This window comes from Aphelocoma coerulescens, chromosome 4A (assembly GCF_041296385.1).
Source record: "Aphelocoma coerulescens isolate FSJ_1873_10779 chromosome 4A, UR_Acoe_1.0, whole genome shotgun sequence".
Taxonomy (NCBI): Eukaryota; Metazoa; Chordata; class Aves; order Passeriformes; family Corvidae; genus Aphelocoma; species Aphelocoma coerulescens.
In genome coordinates, this window is record NC_091018.1 from 14,054,947 (window position 1) to 14,074,616 (window position 19,670).

The 19,670-nt window shown below is 55.7% G+C and overlaps 1 protein-coding gene and 1 pseudogene across 1 annotated transcript; one reads left to right on the top strand and one right to left on the bottom strand.

Moving 5' to 3' along the window:
• Positions 1 to 6,104: 6,104 nt before the first annotated feature.
• On the top strand, positions 6,105 to 7,207 carry LOC138110685 (olfactory receptor 14J1-like; annotated as a pseudogene).
• Positions 7,208 to 16,885: 9,678 nt separating this feature from the next.
• Positions 16,886 to 19,467, bottom strand: LOC138110221 (serine/threonine-protein kinase pim-1-like). The gene is made up of 5 exons (XM_069014927.1): positions 18,874 to 19,467; positions 18,702 to 18,752; positions 18,110 to 18,476; positions 17,288 to 17,464; positions 16,886 to 17,029 (listed from the first exon to the last, which is right to left on the bottom strand). Exons 1-5 carry the CDS (start codon positions 19,465 to 19,467, stop codon positions 16,923 to 16,925), a joined length of 1,296 nt encoding a protein of 431 aa, XP_068871028.1. The 3' UTR covers positions 16,886 to 16,922.
• Positions 19,468 to 19,670: the final 203 nt, after the last annotated feature.

Consider the following 19,670-nt stretch of genomic DNA (forward strand, 5'->3'; position numbering starts at 1 on the left):
CCGGGAGCCCCGGCTGTGCCGGTACAGGGCCCACTGCGCGGTGGCTCCTGCTGCTGCCAGAGCTGGGCGGGTCTCAGGGACAGGGAATGGACACGGGGGACAGCAAAGGCTGTGGGGGGCTGCAGCGATGTTCACACTTGGGCCAGCGCCAGCACCAGCACAGAGCTTCAGCCCCGCGATTATCCAAGAGGGAAATGCTGGGGAAAGGCTCCATTTCAGCCTTCCTTTACTCATCACTGTGAAGTGACCAAAATAAAAGGAGAACAAGCAGAGCCCGATCTCTTCTCCTTCGGGAGGAGTCCCACGCCTTGGGCTGTGAGAGGCCCTGAGGGGCTGTGAAGGGCTGTGAGGCGCCATGAGGGTTTGTTAGGGGCTGTGAAGGGTCATGAGGAGTCGTGAGGGGCCGTGAGGGGCCGTGAGGGGCCATGAGGTGCTGTGAGGGGCCATGAGAGATTGTTAGGGGCTGTGAAGGGTCATGAGGGGCCATGAACTGTGAGGGACTGTGAGGGACTGTGAGCTTCCACGAGGGGCCCTGGGGAGCTGTGAGGGGCATTGAGGGGTCATGAGGGGCTGTGAGGGGCCTTGAGGGGCCATAAGGGTCTCTTAGAGGCTGTTGGAGGCCAGGCACCTCATGGAACCAAGGGTCAGTTAGGAGACTGTGCAAGCAAGGAGATCATGGTTGGCAGTACAGAACTTCATGGAACCACAGGCCCATTGTTACACAGCAGGGCCGCAGAACCAAGGAGATCATTGTGACACTACACAACCTCATGGAATCAAGGCGTCCATGTTACGCTACTGAACCTCATGGAGCCAAGGGTCCATTGTGACACTGCGGACCCAAGGAGACTGTTGCTGACAGTACGAAAGTTCATGGAACCAAAAGTCCATTGTGACATTGTGGGGCCTCATGGAACCGTGGAGACCATTATGACACTTTGTTACTATCTGATTTACACCCAGAAGGGCAAAGAAAATGAAATCTCTGAGTATAAAAAGGAAAGAACTTTGAAGGTTCCAAATATTCCCAAAGATGAGATTAAAACCAAACGAGATTAAATGTTGGTGCCAAAAAAATGGATATCTGTTTATCTAATGGTAAGAGAGGCAAAGAGAAAGGAGAAAAGTAGAGAAAAGTTAGAAAAAGCCAAGGTTACTCTAAAAGCATAGGATAAGTCACCACCACACTGTGCTACCTTTGTTGCTGCTGAGACAGGGTGGGGGAAGTGGAGAAGTTTTTGCCTTTTTTTTTGCTGCTGTTTGAAGGGTCTTATCTGCCTCTTCCCATCTCTGGAGCAGTTTGGCTGGAAAGCGGCGGCCCATCCTCCGAGATGCAGGCTCCATGCTTGCAGCTGAACCTCGGTCCGCCTGGGACGAAGGAGCAGGGGTAGGGGTTGCACAACTCACTCGGGATTTCAGTCCAGGGGTGAAGGACTGGGGGGGTTCTCCCCAGGCGGGCGGCGTCGGCTCCCGGAGGCCTCAGGGTGTCTCGTGGCTGGCGATGGTGGTGGTGTGGGGAAAGGCAAAGGGCAGGGATTCTACCTTTCGCTTTCGCCTCCACATTTTGCGCCAGTTTTGCCTTCCTTTTTATGGGCCTCAAGGCGGGCTATGCACGGCCCGTACGGCACGTAGTTTCCAGGCGTTCAAAAGTGATTAGGATAAGCAGCCATAATGACGAAGCGCTTTTGAAGCCTTTCCGGTGTTGAGCAGTGATAATGACAAAGCATTTTTTGGAGCCTTTCTCCTATTATTAGGCTCTTGCACACTTCAGAACCAAGGGGCCATTGTGACACTGCAGGGCCTCGTATAACCAAGGGGTCATTGTAGCACGGCAGGGCCTCGTGGAATCAAGGGGATCGCAGTGACACTGTGGGGCTCCATGAGGCCACGGGGCCATTCTGACTGTGTGGAAGCAAGCATACCATTGTTACGCTACGGGGCATCATGGAACCAAGGAGGCCATTGTGAACCAGCGGGGGAACCCGCTGAGACTATTATGACACTTCAAAGGCCTTGTGACACGGAAGGGCCATTGTGGAACTGCAGGGCCTCGTGGAACCAGTGAGACCATTGTGACATCACAGGGCCTCATGGGAGCCAGGGGCCATTGTGACACAGCCAGGCCTCATAGAACCAAGGGGCCCTTGTGACACTGCGTGGCACCATGGAGCCAAGGAGACCACTGTGACACTACAGGGCGTCACGGAACTAAGAACTATGTAACAGTAAGAGGCCCAATGGAATCAAGGGGCCATTGTGACACCACAGGGCCTCATAGAACCAAGGAAACCATTGTGACACTGCAAGGTCTCATGGAAGCAAAGGGCCAGTGTGACACAGCCAGGCCTTGTGGAACCAAGGGGCCATTGTGATCCTGGGGAGCCCAATAGAACCAAGGAGCCATTGTGACACGGCAGGACCTTATGGAATCATGGAGACCACTGTGACACTCTGTGACCTCATGAAACCAATGGGCCTCTTAGGGGCCACCTCTCATCTGCCTTCAAAACACGGGGGGGCTGTGCTTTTCTTCCCATGGAAAAAACCATCTTTCAAGTCCAGCCATCCATGGCCAAAACTGGGAATTCACCTCTGAAATTCCATCTAGCCAAGGAATAGCTCCCAGACAAAAGCTGCCAGGAATGTCCAGCTTCCCTTGGATTCCTGAGGGCCAGCTCTCATCTGCCTTTGAAACACTGGGGCTCCTCACTTTTCTGCCAATGGGAAAGAACTGTCCTTCTTGGCCAGACGTCCATGGACAAAACTGGGATTTGGCCTCCCAAATTCCCTCTATCCAAGGATCGCTCCAAGACAAAAGCTGCCCAGACAAACAGGTCTGGCTGGCCTTGGCCTCCTTGAGCCACTGCTAATCAGCCTTTGAAACACTGGGGCTCTGCCCTTTCCTTCCTGGGGAGAAGAGCTGTCATTCCGGTCCAGGCACCCACAGCTGAAATGGAACTCCACCTCCAAAACTCCCCATATGTCCAAGGGTTGCTTTCAGACAGAAGCTGCAAGGACAGACAGGTCTGGCTTGCCTTGGCCTCTGGTGGCTGCCTCTCATCTGCCTTCAAAAGACTGGGCTTCTGTGGTTTCCTTCCTGTAGAAAAGAACCGACCTTCTTGTCCAGGTGCCCGTGGCCTCAAGCACATGATCACTACATAGGGACAAAGGGGCTCTGTGCTCAGTGGAGTGGAGTCTGAGGACAGTGGAGGAGAGTCCTGGGAGGGCTTGAAGGGTGGTTTCAGAGATGGTGGATCCTTTTGACATAGTAGAGAAGAGCCGGCAAAAGAAAGAATTAATGCAAAGGGCAGCTGGGGAGGTCCAGACTGGACAGAAGGAGAAAGGAATTTCTCTCCCAGGGCAGTGCTGTGGTGCCACGTGTCCCCCAGAAGAAGTCTGGAGCAGCCCAAGGCTTTGTGTGCCAAGGCAGAGCCAGGCAGGACGCAGAGCCATCAGCAAAGGAAGGGGCCGGTGAGGTGGGGCAGCCGGGGGGATGACGACAGCCTGCAGGGACAGAGACACAGGGCACGGACACTGTAGGACAGCCTGGGCCGGAGAGGGCAGAGGGATGTGCAGAAGCTGAAAGGCCCTGACAGAGGCAACTTCTGCAGCACTTTGGCCAGGGCTGCTGTCCCTGCCCCTGAGGCCAGTTGGGAGATAAGTGACCCTTGCAGCCCTGGGGCCTCATTGCCTCTTTTTTCCTGCTCAGCAGCATGGCAGGGGCCACCCCATGGTCCTGCCCTTGGCATTGCACATGCCCACATCCCAGTGCCCCGGGAAGAGTCCCGAGCAATGAGGGAGGGACAGGATCTGCCTTTGCGGCGGCTGGGGCACTGCCTGCAGCCAGCCCGGGCACAGCACAGAGGCACAGAGGGGTTCCATCAGTTAGGGCTGGGAAGATGCTGAGAAGTGACCGGGGGAGAATCATTCCCAGCCCTTGACACAGGAAGCCTCTGGCTGCAGGACAATGCAGCTGCAGTTCCTGAAATGATCTCCTCAAGCTGGAACATACCACTGACTGTGGATTCAGGAAGTACATTCTCTGAGTATCCCTGGTGTAGAACATGAGGACATGCTCAGGGCTTCAGCTCAGTCCAGTAATATTTCCGAGACAATCCTTTCTATAAGGATGAAATTTCCTGAGACTGTTTTCCCTTTCCTACTCTTGGGGAATGGGAGGGGGGGAAGTGATAAAGGAATTCTTCATTTTTAAGAGTCCCTGAGGCATCGGAAGTGTAACTTGAGTGCTCTGCAGGAGTTTCCTAAAGTGCTTTCAAGCCACTCCTCTGCCCACGCACAGCACCGGCATCACCTTTGCTGGACCCGCCAGGCTTAGTCTGACCTGTCCTTTCTCCCACCTGCAAGCAGAACCTGTCCCCAGCCAGTGCCCTGCAAACAGGCAGGTTTCTGTAGGGCCAAGGAGAGTGCCCAGAGATATGGGGTCTGTGAGTGCTGGCAGGAAGAGATCAGGCACAGGGAAACACCTCCAGGAGGAAGATCTTCAGCAAGCAGAGAGAAGATCGGGCAATGAGAGAAAACAAAAGGCAGAAATGTTGTGGCACGGAGAGCTTAGAGACCTCCACAGGATGCCCTCGAGTGCAGCCCCTCCCTCTGAACAAGCCCCCTCCGAACAAGCCCCCTCCCCTCCTCTCTCCCTCCGCCAAGCCTCTGCCCTCAGGGCCGGGGGTCCAAGGCGTGAAGCCCCTCCTGTGCAGGCAGAGCTGCAGCAGAGCTGTGGGGCAGCTCTGCAGTCCCGGGCCCAGTTCCCTCTGCAGAGCACAGGGCCGGGAGCATCTGCCTGGCACTGGGGGGCTCTGGGAGGGGGCACAGCTGGCTCAGCTGGCTCAGGGTGACGCTGTCCCCAGTGCCCGGCTGTGGGCAATGCAGCCAGGGAAGGAGCTCAATCTCCCTACATCCAATGCCATCATTAGGACAATTGGCTTTCTTCTTGAGGATTCCCCCTAAGCTCTGAGCTTCCCTCCAGGACGCAAACAGGTCGTGTAGCATCTTTGTGTTACCTGAAAGCCCCACAGTGAGACACAAAAGTTTTATGATGGCGAAAGTGCTGTTGGGTTGGTGAAATGAGCCATGTGTGTATTTGGCTACCAATGTGGGGCTGAGACCTCGAGAAGGGGATGGACATTTGATGGGCTGTGGTGGATCCATCTGCTCTCAGCAGTGTTGGGATGGTTTCTAAGGGAAATATGGGAGGGTGATTATCCTCTGTCTGACAAGGGTGAAAGCCCAGAGGATCTTGGAACAGGACAGAGTGACAGACCACCTCCCCTCACTCTCCACTCACCACCTTGCCTCACAGAACTCGCTCTATTCTCCCCGAGGGCAGCAGCAATGCTGAGTGTTTCTGACATCCAAAACCAGTCAGCCGGGGAGATGAAGAGGAGCTATAAAAACCTCTAGAACACTTTAACAGCTTTTGCCGTTCCTGTTCTTGGGCCCTGGGAGTGCCCTTGTGTTAGCTGGGGTTTCAAAGTGTAACACCAGGACAGGTCCCTGTCCCCCTCCCACTTCTGCACAGCAAGGCTGAATTGTAAAAAGCCCCGGAGCAATTGCCCTGAAACTCATGTCGCACGCAGCCAGCAGCAAGCAGGGCTGCGGCTGGAGCTGAAGGAAGATCTGCTAGAAAAACAGAAGGGTGTTGTCGGTGATGGAACACGGACTTCGCCGGCCGCATGCAAAGCCAAATTTGATCGCACGAGTCAACTCTTTATATACTGTTCCAAACCAACAGTTCAGCAGCTACAAACTTCAGCTTCTAAGGTTATATGTTTTACATCTCCAAGGGCTACAGATTAGCATCTCCTCGCCCAATCTCCCGTTAACTATCCTACTCTTTGTCTCGCCTCTTGCTCTTTGTCTCGCCTCCTGCCAGACGCGGCCCCGGCCCGCCCCGTCTCTCGTCTCTCGCAAGGCCCCACGCCCGCCAAAGCCGTTCTCCGTGGCGACACTCTGAATCCCCATAAGGTGTCAGTGTGTGACAGGAGAAGGATTTGTGGGACATGTCTTGGATTTGGCTGAGAGCCGTTTCCCTTAAGCTGTCACTGCCTTTTCTCCGTGAACAGGTCCCCATGTCCACACACAGCCAAATGTCCAACAGCAGCTCCATCAGCCCCTTTCTGCTGCTGGCATTCGCAGACACGCAGCAGCTGCAGCTCCTGCACTTCTGTCTCTTCCTGGGCATCTCCCTGGCTGCCCTCCTGGGCAGCGGCCTCATCATCAGCGCCGTAGCCTGCGGCCACCACCTGCACACGCCCATGTTCTTCTTCCTGCTGACCCTTGCCCTCACCGACCTGGGCTCCATCTGCACCACTGTCCCCAAAGCCATGCACAATTCCATTTTGGGACACCAGAACCACCTCCTACGCAGGAGGTGCTGCACAGCCTCTTTCTCTTTCTCTTTCTCTTTCTCTTTCTCTTTCTCTTTCTCTTTCTCTTTCTCTTTCTCTTTCTCTTTCTCTTTCTCTTTCTCTTTCTCTTTCTCTTTCTCTTTCTCTTTCTCTTTCTCTTTCTCTTTCTTCTCTCTTTCTCTCTCTCTCTCTTTTTCATTTCAGCGGAGTTTTCCCTCCTCGCCGCCGTCGAGTGCTACGACCGCTACGTGTCCCTCTGCAAACCCCTGCAAGACGGGACCCTCCTGGGCAGCAGAGCTTGTGCTCACATGGCAGCAGCTGCCTGGGCCAGTGGCTTTCTCAATGCTCTGCTGCACACGGCCACTACCTTTTCCTTGCCCCTGTGCCAGGGCAGTGCCCTGGGCCACTTCTTGGGTGAAATCCCACAGATCCTCAAGCTCTCCTGCTCACACTGCCACCTCAGGGAACTCGGGCTTGTTGTGTTTTGCATCTGTTTAACTTTTGGTTCATTTGTGTTCCTTGTTTTCTCCTGTGTGCAGATCTTCAGGGCTGTGCTGAGGATCCCCTCTGAGCAGGGATGGCACAAAGCCTTTTGCACGTGCCTCCCTCACCTGGCCATGGTCTCCCTGTTCCTCAGCACTGGCTTTGTTGCCTGCTTGAAGCCCCCCTCCATGTCCTCCCCATCCCTGGACCTGGCACTGCCAGTTCTGTACTCGGTGGTGCCTCCAGCCCTGAAGTCCCTCATCTACAGCCTGAGGAACCAGGAGCTCAAGGATGCCCTGAGGAAAATGATGACTGGATGCTTTCCAGAAGCACAAACCTGCCTGTTTTCAGCTCCATAGGCTAAAGTGTAATCATTAGAGGCCCAGCCTGCCTTCTCAGGTTGTTTTGGTGGTGGTGGTTTGGGGGCTTTTTTTCTTCTCCTATGTTAATGTTGTGCCCAAAAGATTTTGTTATGCATCTTATTCCCTGTTTACAGGCTGAATGTGACTGTTGACAGGGACTGTGTCAATAAGGAGTCTGCTCTGTGTGTATTCACATGAAAGAAAGGACCCATCAGCAAGGTCTCAGTTTGAGATCCTTTGGTTGAGTCCATCCCTGAAGCTGGAGGGCAGGGCCAGTTTTGCAGGCGTGGGGGGGAAGAGTCCCAGCAGAGCAGCACAGCCAGGGAGCAGCAGAGCTTGGTCTTTTCAGAGCTCCTCTCTTATTACTTCCACTCTCTCCTTTGGAGCCGCTGTGATGGTGTAAGGCCAACAGCTCTGTCCGGGTGGTGCGAGTCCTGCTGCGTGTCACAGGCAGGGACAGGCCATGGGCACTGCTGGGACACAGCTGGGCTCCGCCACAGCGGTTCCATCAGCAAAGGGCATCTCCTGAAGGAGGAACTGCAGGAAGGCTTTGCTCTCCCTCCACAGTCACTGTCAGGAACAGGCCCAAGGAGCAGACTCTAAAGAGGCTGCCTGTGTTCCTTGTTCTCCCAGGGCTCGGTGGGATGAGATCAGGGTCCCAGTGTGGCCTTCAAGAGACTCAGGTGTGGTTCAGGTTTTGCTTGTTGGTGGCCAGTGCCCACCAGATGCTGAATGGTCTGTGATGAACCTTCCTGGGGCTCTGCAGCTTGTGCCAGGGCTGATGGCAGGGGAATGTTCTTCTGGAGGGACTTGGGAGCTGCCAGGAGAACACAGGGGATCTGCAGGGACAGTGTGTGCCAGGGATCAGCAGTGAGTGGAGCTCAGTGGGCACAGGCCTGTTGAGGGTGAGCTCACCCAGAGATAAAGGACTGAATGTTTCCTGTGACCCATGAGAGCTCTGCAGCCCCAGGGGACACAGCAGCTACAGGGAAAGGAGTCTGGGCAGTGACTCGTCTGACCCTATGGGAACTTGCAGAGGAGGATCCAGGGCAGCCCCAGCCCATGTGCCAGCCCTGGAACAAGGCAGGCACCTCTGAGCACCCTCCATGGCCACAGCGGAGCCTGTGTGGGAAGGGGTCAGTGCAGGGAGCACCATCAGCTGCAGAGCTCTGTCTCCCAGCTTGAGCAGCACAGCCCAGCAGAGGCAGCCCATGGCCCCGGGCAGCACAGCCCCCATGCTCTGCAGAGCAGCACCCCCAGCTCAGGGGCTGTGGGCAGCAGGGCAGAGGCTACAGCAAGGGCTGCTCAGGCCAGCACAGACGTGTTCCCCTGGGAAAGGCTCTGTGGGGAGCTGGGATGGGCCAGGAGAAGAGCAGGAGCTCGTGTGTGTGCAGAGGAGCCCTGGCAAGAGGCTGCCCTGTCCCTGGGATGGCAGCAGGAGCAGCCTGAGGAGCCCCAGAGCCAACTCTCTGCTGCTGTGCTGGGCAGCGGGGCCCTGGGGCTGCAGGAGCTTCCCAAGCTGAGGATCTCCTGAGCATTCCAGACACAGAGTCACTGTCTCGGACCTGCAGTGCCTCCAGTTCCTGCTGCAGGGCCAGACAGGACTGGGCTTCTTTGCAGGGCTGGGGCCAGGGCAGGGAGAGGAAAACAATGGACCCTTGATTATAAGACTCCCCTCAGTGTCACAATGCTCTCCATGGTTCCACGAGGCCTTGCAGTGTCACGCTGGCCCCTTGGTTCCTTTGGGCCCCACGGTGTCACTGTGGCGCCCTTGGTTACACGAGGCCCCACGGTGTCGCAAGGCACCTTTGGTTCTCCGAGGGCCCTCAGTGTCTGTTTTGCCAGTGGGCAGGGTCAGCCCCAAAGACACAGACACCAAGTTCAGGAATAGTGTAATTTATTAGAATGCAAAACTGCAAAGAATCACAAAAGGAGAAGCCCAGCAAAGCACCCAATCATCACTACCAAAGATTGCGTACAGTAATCAAGAAAGAGACAGCACCAGTTACCCTCAGGCCTCGCCATCATCCACATCCTCACATCAGCTGGGGGAAGCTGTCACAGCCAAGGACTGGAGAGCCATTCCCGCACCCTGGGAATTCCTGCAGGTGCATCCACCTTTGCGGGCAACGAGGCTTCAACCTCGCTGTGAGAGGGCCCAGCTTTGACAGCGTTGAACAAACAAGCTGACATCACTGCTAGTGTGGGAACATCTGGTTTCATTCTCCTGTTTGGTTTCTCCCAAAGCCTGGCCAGGGCTCAAGGAGGAACCGAGGGAGTTTGATCCTAAAGCCCCAAACAAGGCCAGATGGGGCCTTGTCCAGTTTCTAAATACAGAAAGGTAAATCCGTGTTTCACCAATGAACATAGAGCATATTGCTAATAATGCTTCGTTAATGAGCAGATACAAATAGAACATTTGGTTGGAAGGTTCATCTAGATGTCAACTTTGGCTCCGAGCCTGTTGTTCAGGCCTCAGTCAGGGCCTGTTGTTCAGGCCTCACTACTTCAATCAGTCCTTTGACCTAGAGACGAACTGCAACCTTCATAACAATTCTTTTGATACTACAATCTTGGATTTAAGTATTAGAAAGTCTTTGTTGACAAGCCAAAATATCATACGGGAAGTGCTTTAAGGGTATCTTTTCACAATCTTCATAGGAACGCTTAACCCAGCCATGATTAAAGAGCTGTACGTGAGTTTGATTCCATTTCCCTTTATACTGGGTGCAATTGAACAGTTTACAGTGTGGGTGCATACAACCTATTCCAGGAGACAACATCCATCCACAGACACTTTTTCCTCCATATATTCCTCTTTATCTGATTTAGGTAGGAAATGCCTTTTCTATGAAAATGCAGCGGTCGGGGATCGCCACCCTCGCTCTAGAACTCTGTTTTTATCGTGAACTGTGCTCAAGTTTCTAACCCACCATTTGGGTTGGGCCAGATGGGCCAGCCAAGGCCAGTCATCGAATACTTCTGGACTTCCACGCACCCAGCAATTACTGAGGTTAAAAGAGTTCCCTATCTCTGCTCCTGCGGTTAGAAATCAATTTAGCCAACCAGTGCTCCGATTACAAGGACAACATTAAATCAACAAGATCAACAATAGTTTCACTGTTAAGCGGTCCCTTTCTGTCTGCAGAAGTCACTCAGTGGCACATCAGTCTTCACATCAAGCGCTGTGGATCAGAGCACTTTCCAAAGGGACCATTGGGGCAAACAGGGAGATTTGGTCTGGCAGGCTCTGCAAAACAATATCCTGTAACATCTCTTTGTTCTCTCACAGAACACTTGGCTGCAGGGACACGTGCCCATCTTTCTCACCCAGCTTTCAGGATTCAAACAGTGTTGTCTTTGCCTACAGCTCTTACTTCAGCTGGCTCGGGCAGGCCATTTGGCCTCTGGACCCACACTCTGGCTCCATGATTAGGACTGGTGGATCCAAACCCTTTATTTCCATGAACAGTAGTGATGTGAAGTGGATGTCCTTTTTTCACGGTTGTTTTAAAAACTGGCAATATCAATAACTGTGCTACCCTGCCGTGGGGTTGAATGATCCAGTGTTGTTCACTATTGTTTAACAGAACTACTTTACTTTCTCCTTGATAATCTGCACCAACCACTCCTCCCACCATATGAACACTTGTCAAGGCCAAGCTTGAGTGAGCAGTTATCAAACCAAAGTGTCCCGGAGGAACCTGAATTCCTGTGCCGGTACTGATAACTCTCATTTGCTTCTGATTTATCCTAATTAATTCTAATGCCTAAAGGTCCAGCCCTGCAGCCTCTGCGATGGCCCTGTCAGGGGCCATCTCCCCCGGAACAATTTCCCAGGAAGTCCAAGTGTCACTGTCCGTGGTTGTATTTGCAAATTGGGTGCAGCCATGCGCATCCAGGGGGTTTCCATTTCCCCAGTGGGCCCATTGTTAAGGATATGGAGCACATCTGTGAGGTGGGTTTTTCATTGCCACACGTTCCCATCTCCTATATTTTTCAACTGCTCTTTTAACAACCCCTTCATCTGTTCAATCAATTCTGCAGCTTGTGGATAGTCTGGTAGATGAAAAACCCAGCAGTCTTACTCACTTTATTTTTCGCAGTAACAGACAAAGCATTCCACGTCCTAGCGTCAGCAAACCCTATAAAAACAGCCAGTTTCATCCCTTCCTCCTTCATCTGTTGTATACAATCTCACACAGTTTCCCAGCGATGTTGGGGTCCTGGCCAATCCTTTTCTGTAGCGTATTTAGTCTTATATCCCTGAGAAGCCAAAGCTAACAAATGGGTATTTGGAGCATTATTTCACAATGTCATTATATAGATGTGAAAACATAAACATCGATTTTTATTATATTATATACATGTAGATCATTAATTTTTGTTATTATTCTCGTTGTTATTATTATTATTATTATTTCCTTTGCTCAAACAAATCCAAGCTCAAGATTAAAAACTTCTTCTGTCGCTCCATGTGGGAGCGTTTCAACAACAATCGTTCCTTCTGTTGGTGCTGTTTCCGAGATGCTGTTAACAAAATTCACCCTCCTCTTCCCAAACCCACAAGTTCTTTTCCTTTTTCCATATGCAATTTTTGGATGCATTTTAATACATCCAGTGCTTCAGCTTCTTTCAATTGACATCCTCATTGCTCGCACGGTGCTCCGACCTCAGCCCACACCACAGCCAGCAAACCCTAGGGAAGGTCTTCCCATGCGGGAATTTTGGATGGGACCGATTCCTTACACTTACATTTAAAAAGCAGCATTTTGTTGTGATCCGGCCAGACTATACCAAATATGTTTTACCAGTGGGCAGGGTCAGCACCAAAGACACAGACACCAACTCAAGGAATTGGCGTCATTTACTGTAGTTCAAAGCAGCAAAGAATCACAAAAGGAGAAGCTCAGCAATGCACCCAATCATCACTACCAAAGATTGCGTACAGTAATCAAGAAAGAGACAGCACCAGTTACCCTCAGGCCTTGCCATCATCCACATCCTCACATCAGCTGGGGGAAGCTGTCACAGCCAAGGACTGGAGAGCCATTCCCGGACACTGGGAGTTCCTGCAGGTGCCTCCACCCACAGGTGAGGCTTCCAACCTCCCTGTGAGAGGGCCCACCTTTGATAGTGTTGAACTAACAAACCGACAGCACTTCCAGTGTGGGAACATCTGGTTTCATTCTCCCGTTTGTTTCTCCCAAAGCCTGGCCAGGGCTCAAGGAGGAAGCAAGGGAGTTGACTTTGACCATACAGCCCCAAACAAGGCCAGATGTCAGATTTCATGGCCTTGTCCAGCTTCCAAATACAGAAAGGTCAAGCCATGTTTCACTAATGGGTGGATACATCTATCAGAGCGCTAATGACCATGCGCATTTCATGAATGAGCAAGTTCAAAGATAACCTTTGCTTGCAAGGTTCTGATGGTGCCCCAAGCCCCAGGACTGGAGGGGCCCCTTGGCTGCGGGGCTGGGAGGGAGGGAGGGAGCTGCCCCTTGTTCTCACTCTGCCTCACGCAAAGCTGGGCCGCTCACAAGTGGGGCAGCACAGCAAACAGGCAGCCTGCGAGTCTCTTCCATCCTCGTCTCTTGAGATTTTTCACCTTTGAGCTTAGGGTCTACAAAGGCAACTGCTTTTGGTCCCGCTGTGTATCCCCACGTACAGCAATGCTGCTAAATCCGTCTGTAGCACAGCAGCAGGGGAAAGGCCTCAGCCCTTCAGTGTCAGGAGCTGCCGGGCTCTGCCTGAGCAGCTCAGCCAGCAGGAAGGGAGCTGCTCCACACGGCAACGAGGAGCAAAGGACTGCAGCACCTCCTTCTTGGGCAGAGCCCAAATTCGGTGGGGGAATAACAGAGTTATTCTCGTGCACTGGTGCATCAGCACTGCAGGTGCTGTGCCCGCAAGCACATGGTTCGAGATCTGCAGAAGAATTCTGCAACTCTTGACTGGGTCAGGATGTCACCAGTGCTAAACTCCACTTTAGCCCAAAGCAACCACTTTACGCATCTGCTAGTGTCTGCTAGATTTTTTCTTCAGGGTATCCAGACAAAAGTAAACAGGAGGAGCCTACATTTTCATTGTTGAGCAGAAATGTATCTCATTTTGCTGTACAATCCTTTTTTAAGACGAGTTATCTCTTAAAAAAAAAAAAGAAAGAAAAAAGAAAAAAAAATATGAAAGAGAAAAAACCAAATGTGTAGTGAAAAATCTTCTGTAACTTTGGATTAAGAGGTAACTGATCTTTTTAAAAAGAGAACAAAGTTATTTACTTTGCAAATGTGCTGATGGCATGGATCCATCTCACTGACCTCAGCATCCTTTTTTAAAGATTTTGGGGTTGATTGTCAATATTAAATTGTGGTTGAAGCAATAGGAAATTGAAATATGGATTGTGCATGACCGTGTCTTGAGTGTAAAAATATTGCAGTTTGAAACTTGGACCTAAAGTATTGCAAATAAAAGTTATAAATACCAATGGATTGTGTGACAGCAGCTTTTCCTATAGGATGTGCAGCATCAGAAAGACTTCATCAGTGTGGCTGCGGGTGCTTTTAGCTTTGTCCTGTGCCACTCTATGATGACATGAAACAGGACTTCACCTGCCACCAGCCCAGGCCACCCTTTGCCACCCCAGCTCCTTGGACCTTGGACAAGCAGACACAAAGTCTTTCTGCTGCTTCCCCCTTTTGCACAAATGCACAGAGAGCTGGGATTTTTCCAGGCCTCGTGTCTCCATTGTGCCATATTCCTAAAGAACCAGCAGCCCCTCCCGATGAATACGGTGAGTTCCACAGATGCTTGTCAGCTCCACTTCCTGCCTAGAAATCTTGAAACTGCTTCTAAATGCTGCTCTCTTCAGCTCTTGGACACCTACTCACACAGAGACGGGCAAAAAATGCTCCTGACGCCAGCTTACAAGGTGAGTAACGCCAAAGAGGGCTATGTGGGAAATCTCTATCCCTGCCTATCCTTTTAAGAGATCTGTGCCTTGTATCTAAAGGAAGGAATGTGCAAGCAACGGGACTGACACTTTCACTCTCCGTGTTCGTTCCGCAGCCACGGGTACAAAGACATTATGGGAACCCTTGTGCAGACAGAGCCTTCCGTCCCTGTAGAAGGGAGCGCGGCGGGTGGGGGCGGTTGGCGGGCAGCGAGCCCCGGACAGCAGGCGAGATCCGGCTCCACACCCGGCAGGCCCTGCTAAGGCTCAATGCCGGCTCCTCTGCAACAGCAAAGACCTTCAGCCTTGGCACTGCCCAGAGGGGCAGTGCTGGCCCGGCCGCACAGCTCATTTTCCCCACAAGTTGCAGGAGGTGAGAACGCAACACTTGCAAACACTGACTGCGAGCCACAGCGCCGGCTGCGCACCATTAACCTCAGCTCTGGGACCACTGTCTGCCCCAAGCTCCGGGGGATGCATTGGGAGCCCGGCTGGGCTCTGCCCTGGGGCCATCCTCCAGTGACAGCTGCAAACAGGGAGCATTTAGTTGCCACCAAGAGCCCAGCCACGCGTGGAGGGGAGCCGGTGCAGGTGCGGCCTGCGCTGTTGCCTGCTGTGCTCTGGGGCTGCTGCTCCCGCAGAGGGAACTGCACTGGCGTGCCAGAGGAGACAAAGAAGCTTCAGCTTAAGCCAAACTGAGCTGGGTGGCTGGGCTGGCAGGAGTGGGGAGGGTCAAGGGCATTCACAGAGCTCATCCTGCTGGAAGGACGAGGAAAAGTGGCAGTGGGAAGTGAACAGTGAGGAGAGCTGAGGCCTGGAGGGCAGCTCTTGAATGACACTCAGGTCTCACCGGACCTCTGAGACATTGCTGTTCTTCTGCCAGTGACAGGATGAGTCCCTAAACCTGGGGCTCGCTCCTCCCCGTGGTCAAAGGCATCAAGGAAGGCTACAGTGCGACAGAGACTGCCCTGAGCTGGCAGCTCACTGGGGGAAAAGAGGGAGCACTTGTGAAGTAAAAGGCAGGTGGGGCAGAGAACTGTTCAGAGAAGGGCTGAGCTAAAGCTTGAGCAAGCTGAGAAATGTCATTTGGGGTCATCGCAGATTGATTTCATTTCACAAGTTATTGAACAAGTTTATTTTAGGGCGGGGGGGGTGTCATGTTTTCCCCTGGAGGCGTGCACTCTGCAGGCTTGAGCTGCGTTGCTGAAATGCTCGAGCACGTCTCTGCTGCGGCTCACACCGGGTTCTTCTTTGGCTTCTTCCGGCCCGGTGCTGAGCCGCAGCAGAGCCCTGGCGGAGCCCAGAGCAGCCTCAGCATCCACAGAGCCCGGCTGCAAGGAGAGAAAGCAGAAACCGCCCGTCACTTGAAGGCTGCTGTCCCCCTTGTCCCAGCCGCCCGCGGTGCCCAGGCCGTGCTGGCTGTGCTCAGAGCGGTGCCCGAAGCCGCCCGTCACTGCTGCCTTTGGCAGGAGAGCAGGATGGCAGGACACGTGCCACCGCCCGCAGCCAGCCGTGGCAGATCCACCTCCTCAGCAGCTGCCCAGAGCGGGATGCTCCTGTGCTCGCTGCCATCTCCCAAAAGCCCTTATCCCACCCGTGCCAAGAAGACGGGGACCCACCGCACGCCACCCGCCGCCGGAAGAAAAGCTGCTCCCAAGCGATGTCCTCGGTCTTCTCCAAGGCCCCGTCCCATCCACGCCGCAGCTGGTCCCAAGCACTTCCCGATCCAGGCTGGACACCACCTACAACGCTTCCTTTAAGAAAAACAAACAACAAATTAATGAAAAGGGATTACAGACAAAAAGGAGAAACAAGAAAAAAGGGAAAAAGTCTTCTCTCTGTCGGGGGCCTGAGGAAGGCCCAACCTTCCCTACATGCTGGGGAAAAACCCACCCACAGGCGAGGGAAGCCCACGCTTTCTCCCTTCCCCCCCGCACTGCCCCCCAACAGGCACAGCGAGCCCAAAGCAAACAAGCGGAGTGGAGCAGCCCAAGCCCCTCCTTTCCTGCAAAACAAAGCAGCCCGTGCACAGCTCCTGGAGTGCCACCTCTGCTCCTGCCATGGGGGCTTGTTTGTGTCGGGCTGGCTGCCCCAGCCCCAGCCCCAGCCCGGGGAACAGTGGGTGGTGGGGGCTGTTGGCAGGGCCAGGGGCCGGCTCCCATTTCCTAAGCACCCCAGCCCATCCCGCCCGCCCTGCCGAAAAGCAGCTTGGCAGCCGGCTGAAGAATTAGTTGCATCCGCCCCAGCAAAGGGGGGAACCTTTGCTTCCTGGCCAGGCCGTGCAATGCCCAAATCTGGGAGCATCCCCCTGCGTGTGGACTCATCTGTAAATTCGCTGTGGAGCCTGGCTTTGAAGAAGGTGCCAGAATCAAAGCCCATCATCTTCAGCTTGCCGGTGGCCAGGTCGAGGAAGAGCTTGCCGTCCTTGACATCGTCCTCCACGTCTCCAGCAGCAGCAGGAGTACAGCTTCTCCAGGGGCTCCTTCTTCCCTGCGGCTGAGAGCAGGCTGTCAGTGCCCCGCCCAGGGCCCCGGCTGTCAGTGAAGCAGGACAAGCAAAAGCAGCTTGCACGGCGGCCACCAGTGCTGGGAAGAGCAGCTCAGCGCCAGCACAAGGGCTGCGTGTCCCCATCTGACGACCCCTGCGCAGCCATACAGGCAGGGCAAAAAAGCCTGCGTTTCTTGGCTTCTTCTGGCCAAGGCACCTGTGGAGCTGTAACTTACCGGCTCCCTGGATCAAAGTGTGCCTGTGGCTCTCTCCCTTCTTCTATGGACGCTGAATATCCTGCAGCCAAGGATCACACGACAGGTCTTCTAATGAGGGCCTGTCCAAGGAGTGCAGGGACAGACACCCTCTGATCAATTCCTTGCACTCTGCGGGGAGAAACCAGAAAGCGCCGGTCAGTTGCAGAAGGCTCCTGTCCGCTTTGCCCCACTATTGCCATGCCCAGGCCATGCCATGGGGGCTCCGAGCTGTGCCCGAACTTTCCCATCCATTCTTTGTTTTGGAGGAGAGCAGGAGAGCGGGGCATGTGCCACCTCCTCGGCAGCTGCCAGAGCGGGATGCTCATGAGCCCGCTGCTGTCTCCCAGTACTGCTATTCCCCCCCGTGCCGCAGAGATGAGCATCCACCTTGAGAGAGCCGTTCTGGGAGCGACAGCTGGCCCCAGCTGATGTTCCGGCCCTTCGGGAACGGGTGCCGCCCGCAGACCATCTGGTGCAGCACGATGCCCAGGGACCAGACGGTAGCTGCCTCGCCGTAGTACCAGCCAAAATGGGTCCATTCTGGGGGGCTGTACGCTGGTGTTCCTACGGAATAGAGAGGCAGTTCATTTGCGGGATGCTGCCTGCTCCCGGAGCCTCGCCCCAGCATCCCTGGGCACGCGGGGGCCGCACCAGTGGCACGCGGCATGACCCGCTGCCCTCTCGCCAGCGCCTGTGACTTGTGGACAAACTGTGGGTTGTAAAAGAAGCCACCGGTGTCACAAGAGGGCAGCGGAAGCCCTGGCAAGGCCCGAGCATTCCACGCAAAGGGAAAACCCGCTCAGTGCCGGGGGGGGGGAAAAACCATGCCTTCACCCTCCCTGCCTGCATTGCCCCAAAAAAACATTCTGAAGCCAAGGCAAACAAGGCGAGCTGAGCAGTCCGAGCCGTTTCTTGCCTGCACACCAAACCGGCGGGTGCACAGCTTCTGGCCCCCGCCCTCTGCTACCCCCACCCACGGCTGTGTTTTTGTCACGCTGGCTGCCCCAGCCCCAGCGCCAGTCCTGGGCAGAGTGGCTGGCGAAGGCTGCCAGCAGGGCTGGAAGATGGCCCCCCGGCCACCCGCACTCAAAAGCAACTGGGCTGAAAACTCGGTCCCATGACTGGCATCAAAAGGGAGAATCCCCGCTGCCACAGCCAGGTTGGGCCGCGAGATGCCGGCACCGGGAGCCTACCCCGGCGAGGACTCACCTGCAAAGCGGGTGTAGGCTGTGTCTTGCAGGTAGGTGCCGCAGCCAAAGTCAATCAATTTGGCCTGGCCGGTGGCCAGGTCAACCAGGATGTTCTCTGGTTTCACGTCCCTGTGAAGGACCCCGCAGCTGGTGCAGTGCCGCACGGCCTCCAGGACCTGGCGGAACAGCTTCCGTGCCACCTCCTCTGACAGGAAGCCCCGCGCTCGAATGAAATGACGCAGGTCCTGAGAGTGCTCCGGCCGCTCCATCACCAGCACCACGTTGTTGGGGAGCGCGAGCCACTCGAGGAGCTGCACCACACCAGGGAAGCCGGTGGACACCTTGTCCAGCAGCACGACTTCGAGTGGTGCGCTGGTGCCGTTGGGCTGCGGGAGGAGCACGATGCCGTCAGTGGGGCTGATGCCGTGCCAGGGCTCGGGAAGCCCTCGCCCAGCCCGGGATGCTCTGCGCCCTCCGCTGCCCCCACGCCCCCTCTCCCCCGAGGCGTCCTGGCGCCTTCCACCCTCCCGGGCCTCGGCTTATCCCCGCCCGTCACGCCCCGGCTTCTCCCGCTGCCCACCACCGCCATCCCCCCACCGCCGCTCACTCACCAGCTCGCCCCAATGACGGATGCGGTTCCGTGGCACCCGTTTGATGGCCACCTGCAAGCCAAGGGGAGCAGCGGGCTGAGCTCGCCGCCCGCCCTGCCGAGCCCCATCCTCCTTCTCCTGCGCCCTCCTCCGCCCCCCTCCTCCTGCGCCCGCCGCCGGCCCCGCCACTCACCGGGGCGCCGTCCGAGAGCCGCGTCGCCGCGAAGACGCTGCCGAAGCCGCCGCGCCCCAGCAGCGAACCCACCACGTAGCGCTCCCTCAGGCCCTGCTGCGCATTCCCTGCCGGCGAGACGCGGCTGTCAGCGCTCGGCCCGGCTCCAGAAACGGCCGCCGGGCGCTCCTCAACCGCCCCGGGCCGGGTATCCCCAGATGCTGCCTCTTTCGAAGGGGACACCGGCGGCTCGGGGGCGGGGGCCGCGCTGCCGAGCGGAAGAGCTCGGACCGGGGAAGACGCGGCGGACGCGGCGGGAGCGGCCGCGCCGTCTGTGTCCTCGGCGGGTCCCGGGAGGAGCCGGGGCCGGGGCCGGGGCCGGGGCCGGGGCCGGGGCCGGGGCCGGGGCCGGGGCCGGGGCCGGAGTCGGGCCAGCCGGAGCCAGAGGCTGACAGTGCTGCCCAAGAGGCAGGCACTGATGCCCGCCCAGCAGCGCCACAGCCAGTACGCCAAGAGCCGGGCGGAGGCGAGACCGCGGCGGGACGCCCGGGGGCGGGGAGGGCGCAGCCCCGCCCGGCGCCGCGGGAGGGCCGGGCGCATGGCCCGGCCTGGCATGGGGAGAGGGAGGCCGCGGAAGGGGCGGAGGGGGTGGAGCAGTGAAGGGAGAGCGGGACAGGGGATGCGGGACACTGGGAGAAGGAGAGGAGGAACAGGAGAAGGAACGCAGAGGGTCTGGAGAACCGCTGCTTTCGTGTTGCTCTTCTGCTGCTGCCGCTGCTGCCGCTGCTGCTGCTGCCGCCGCTGCCGCTGAAGCGCTG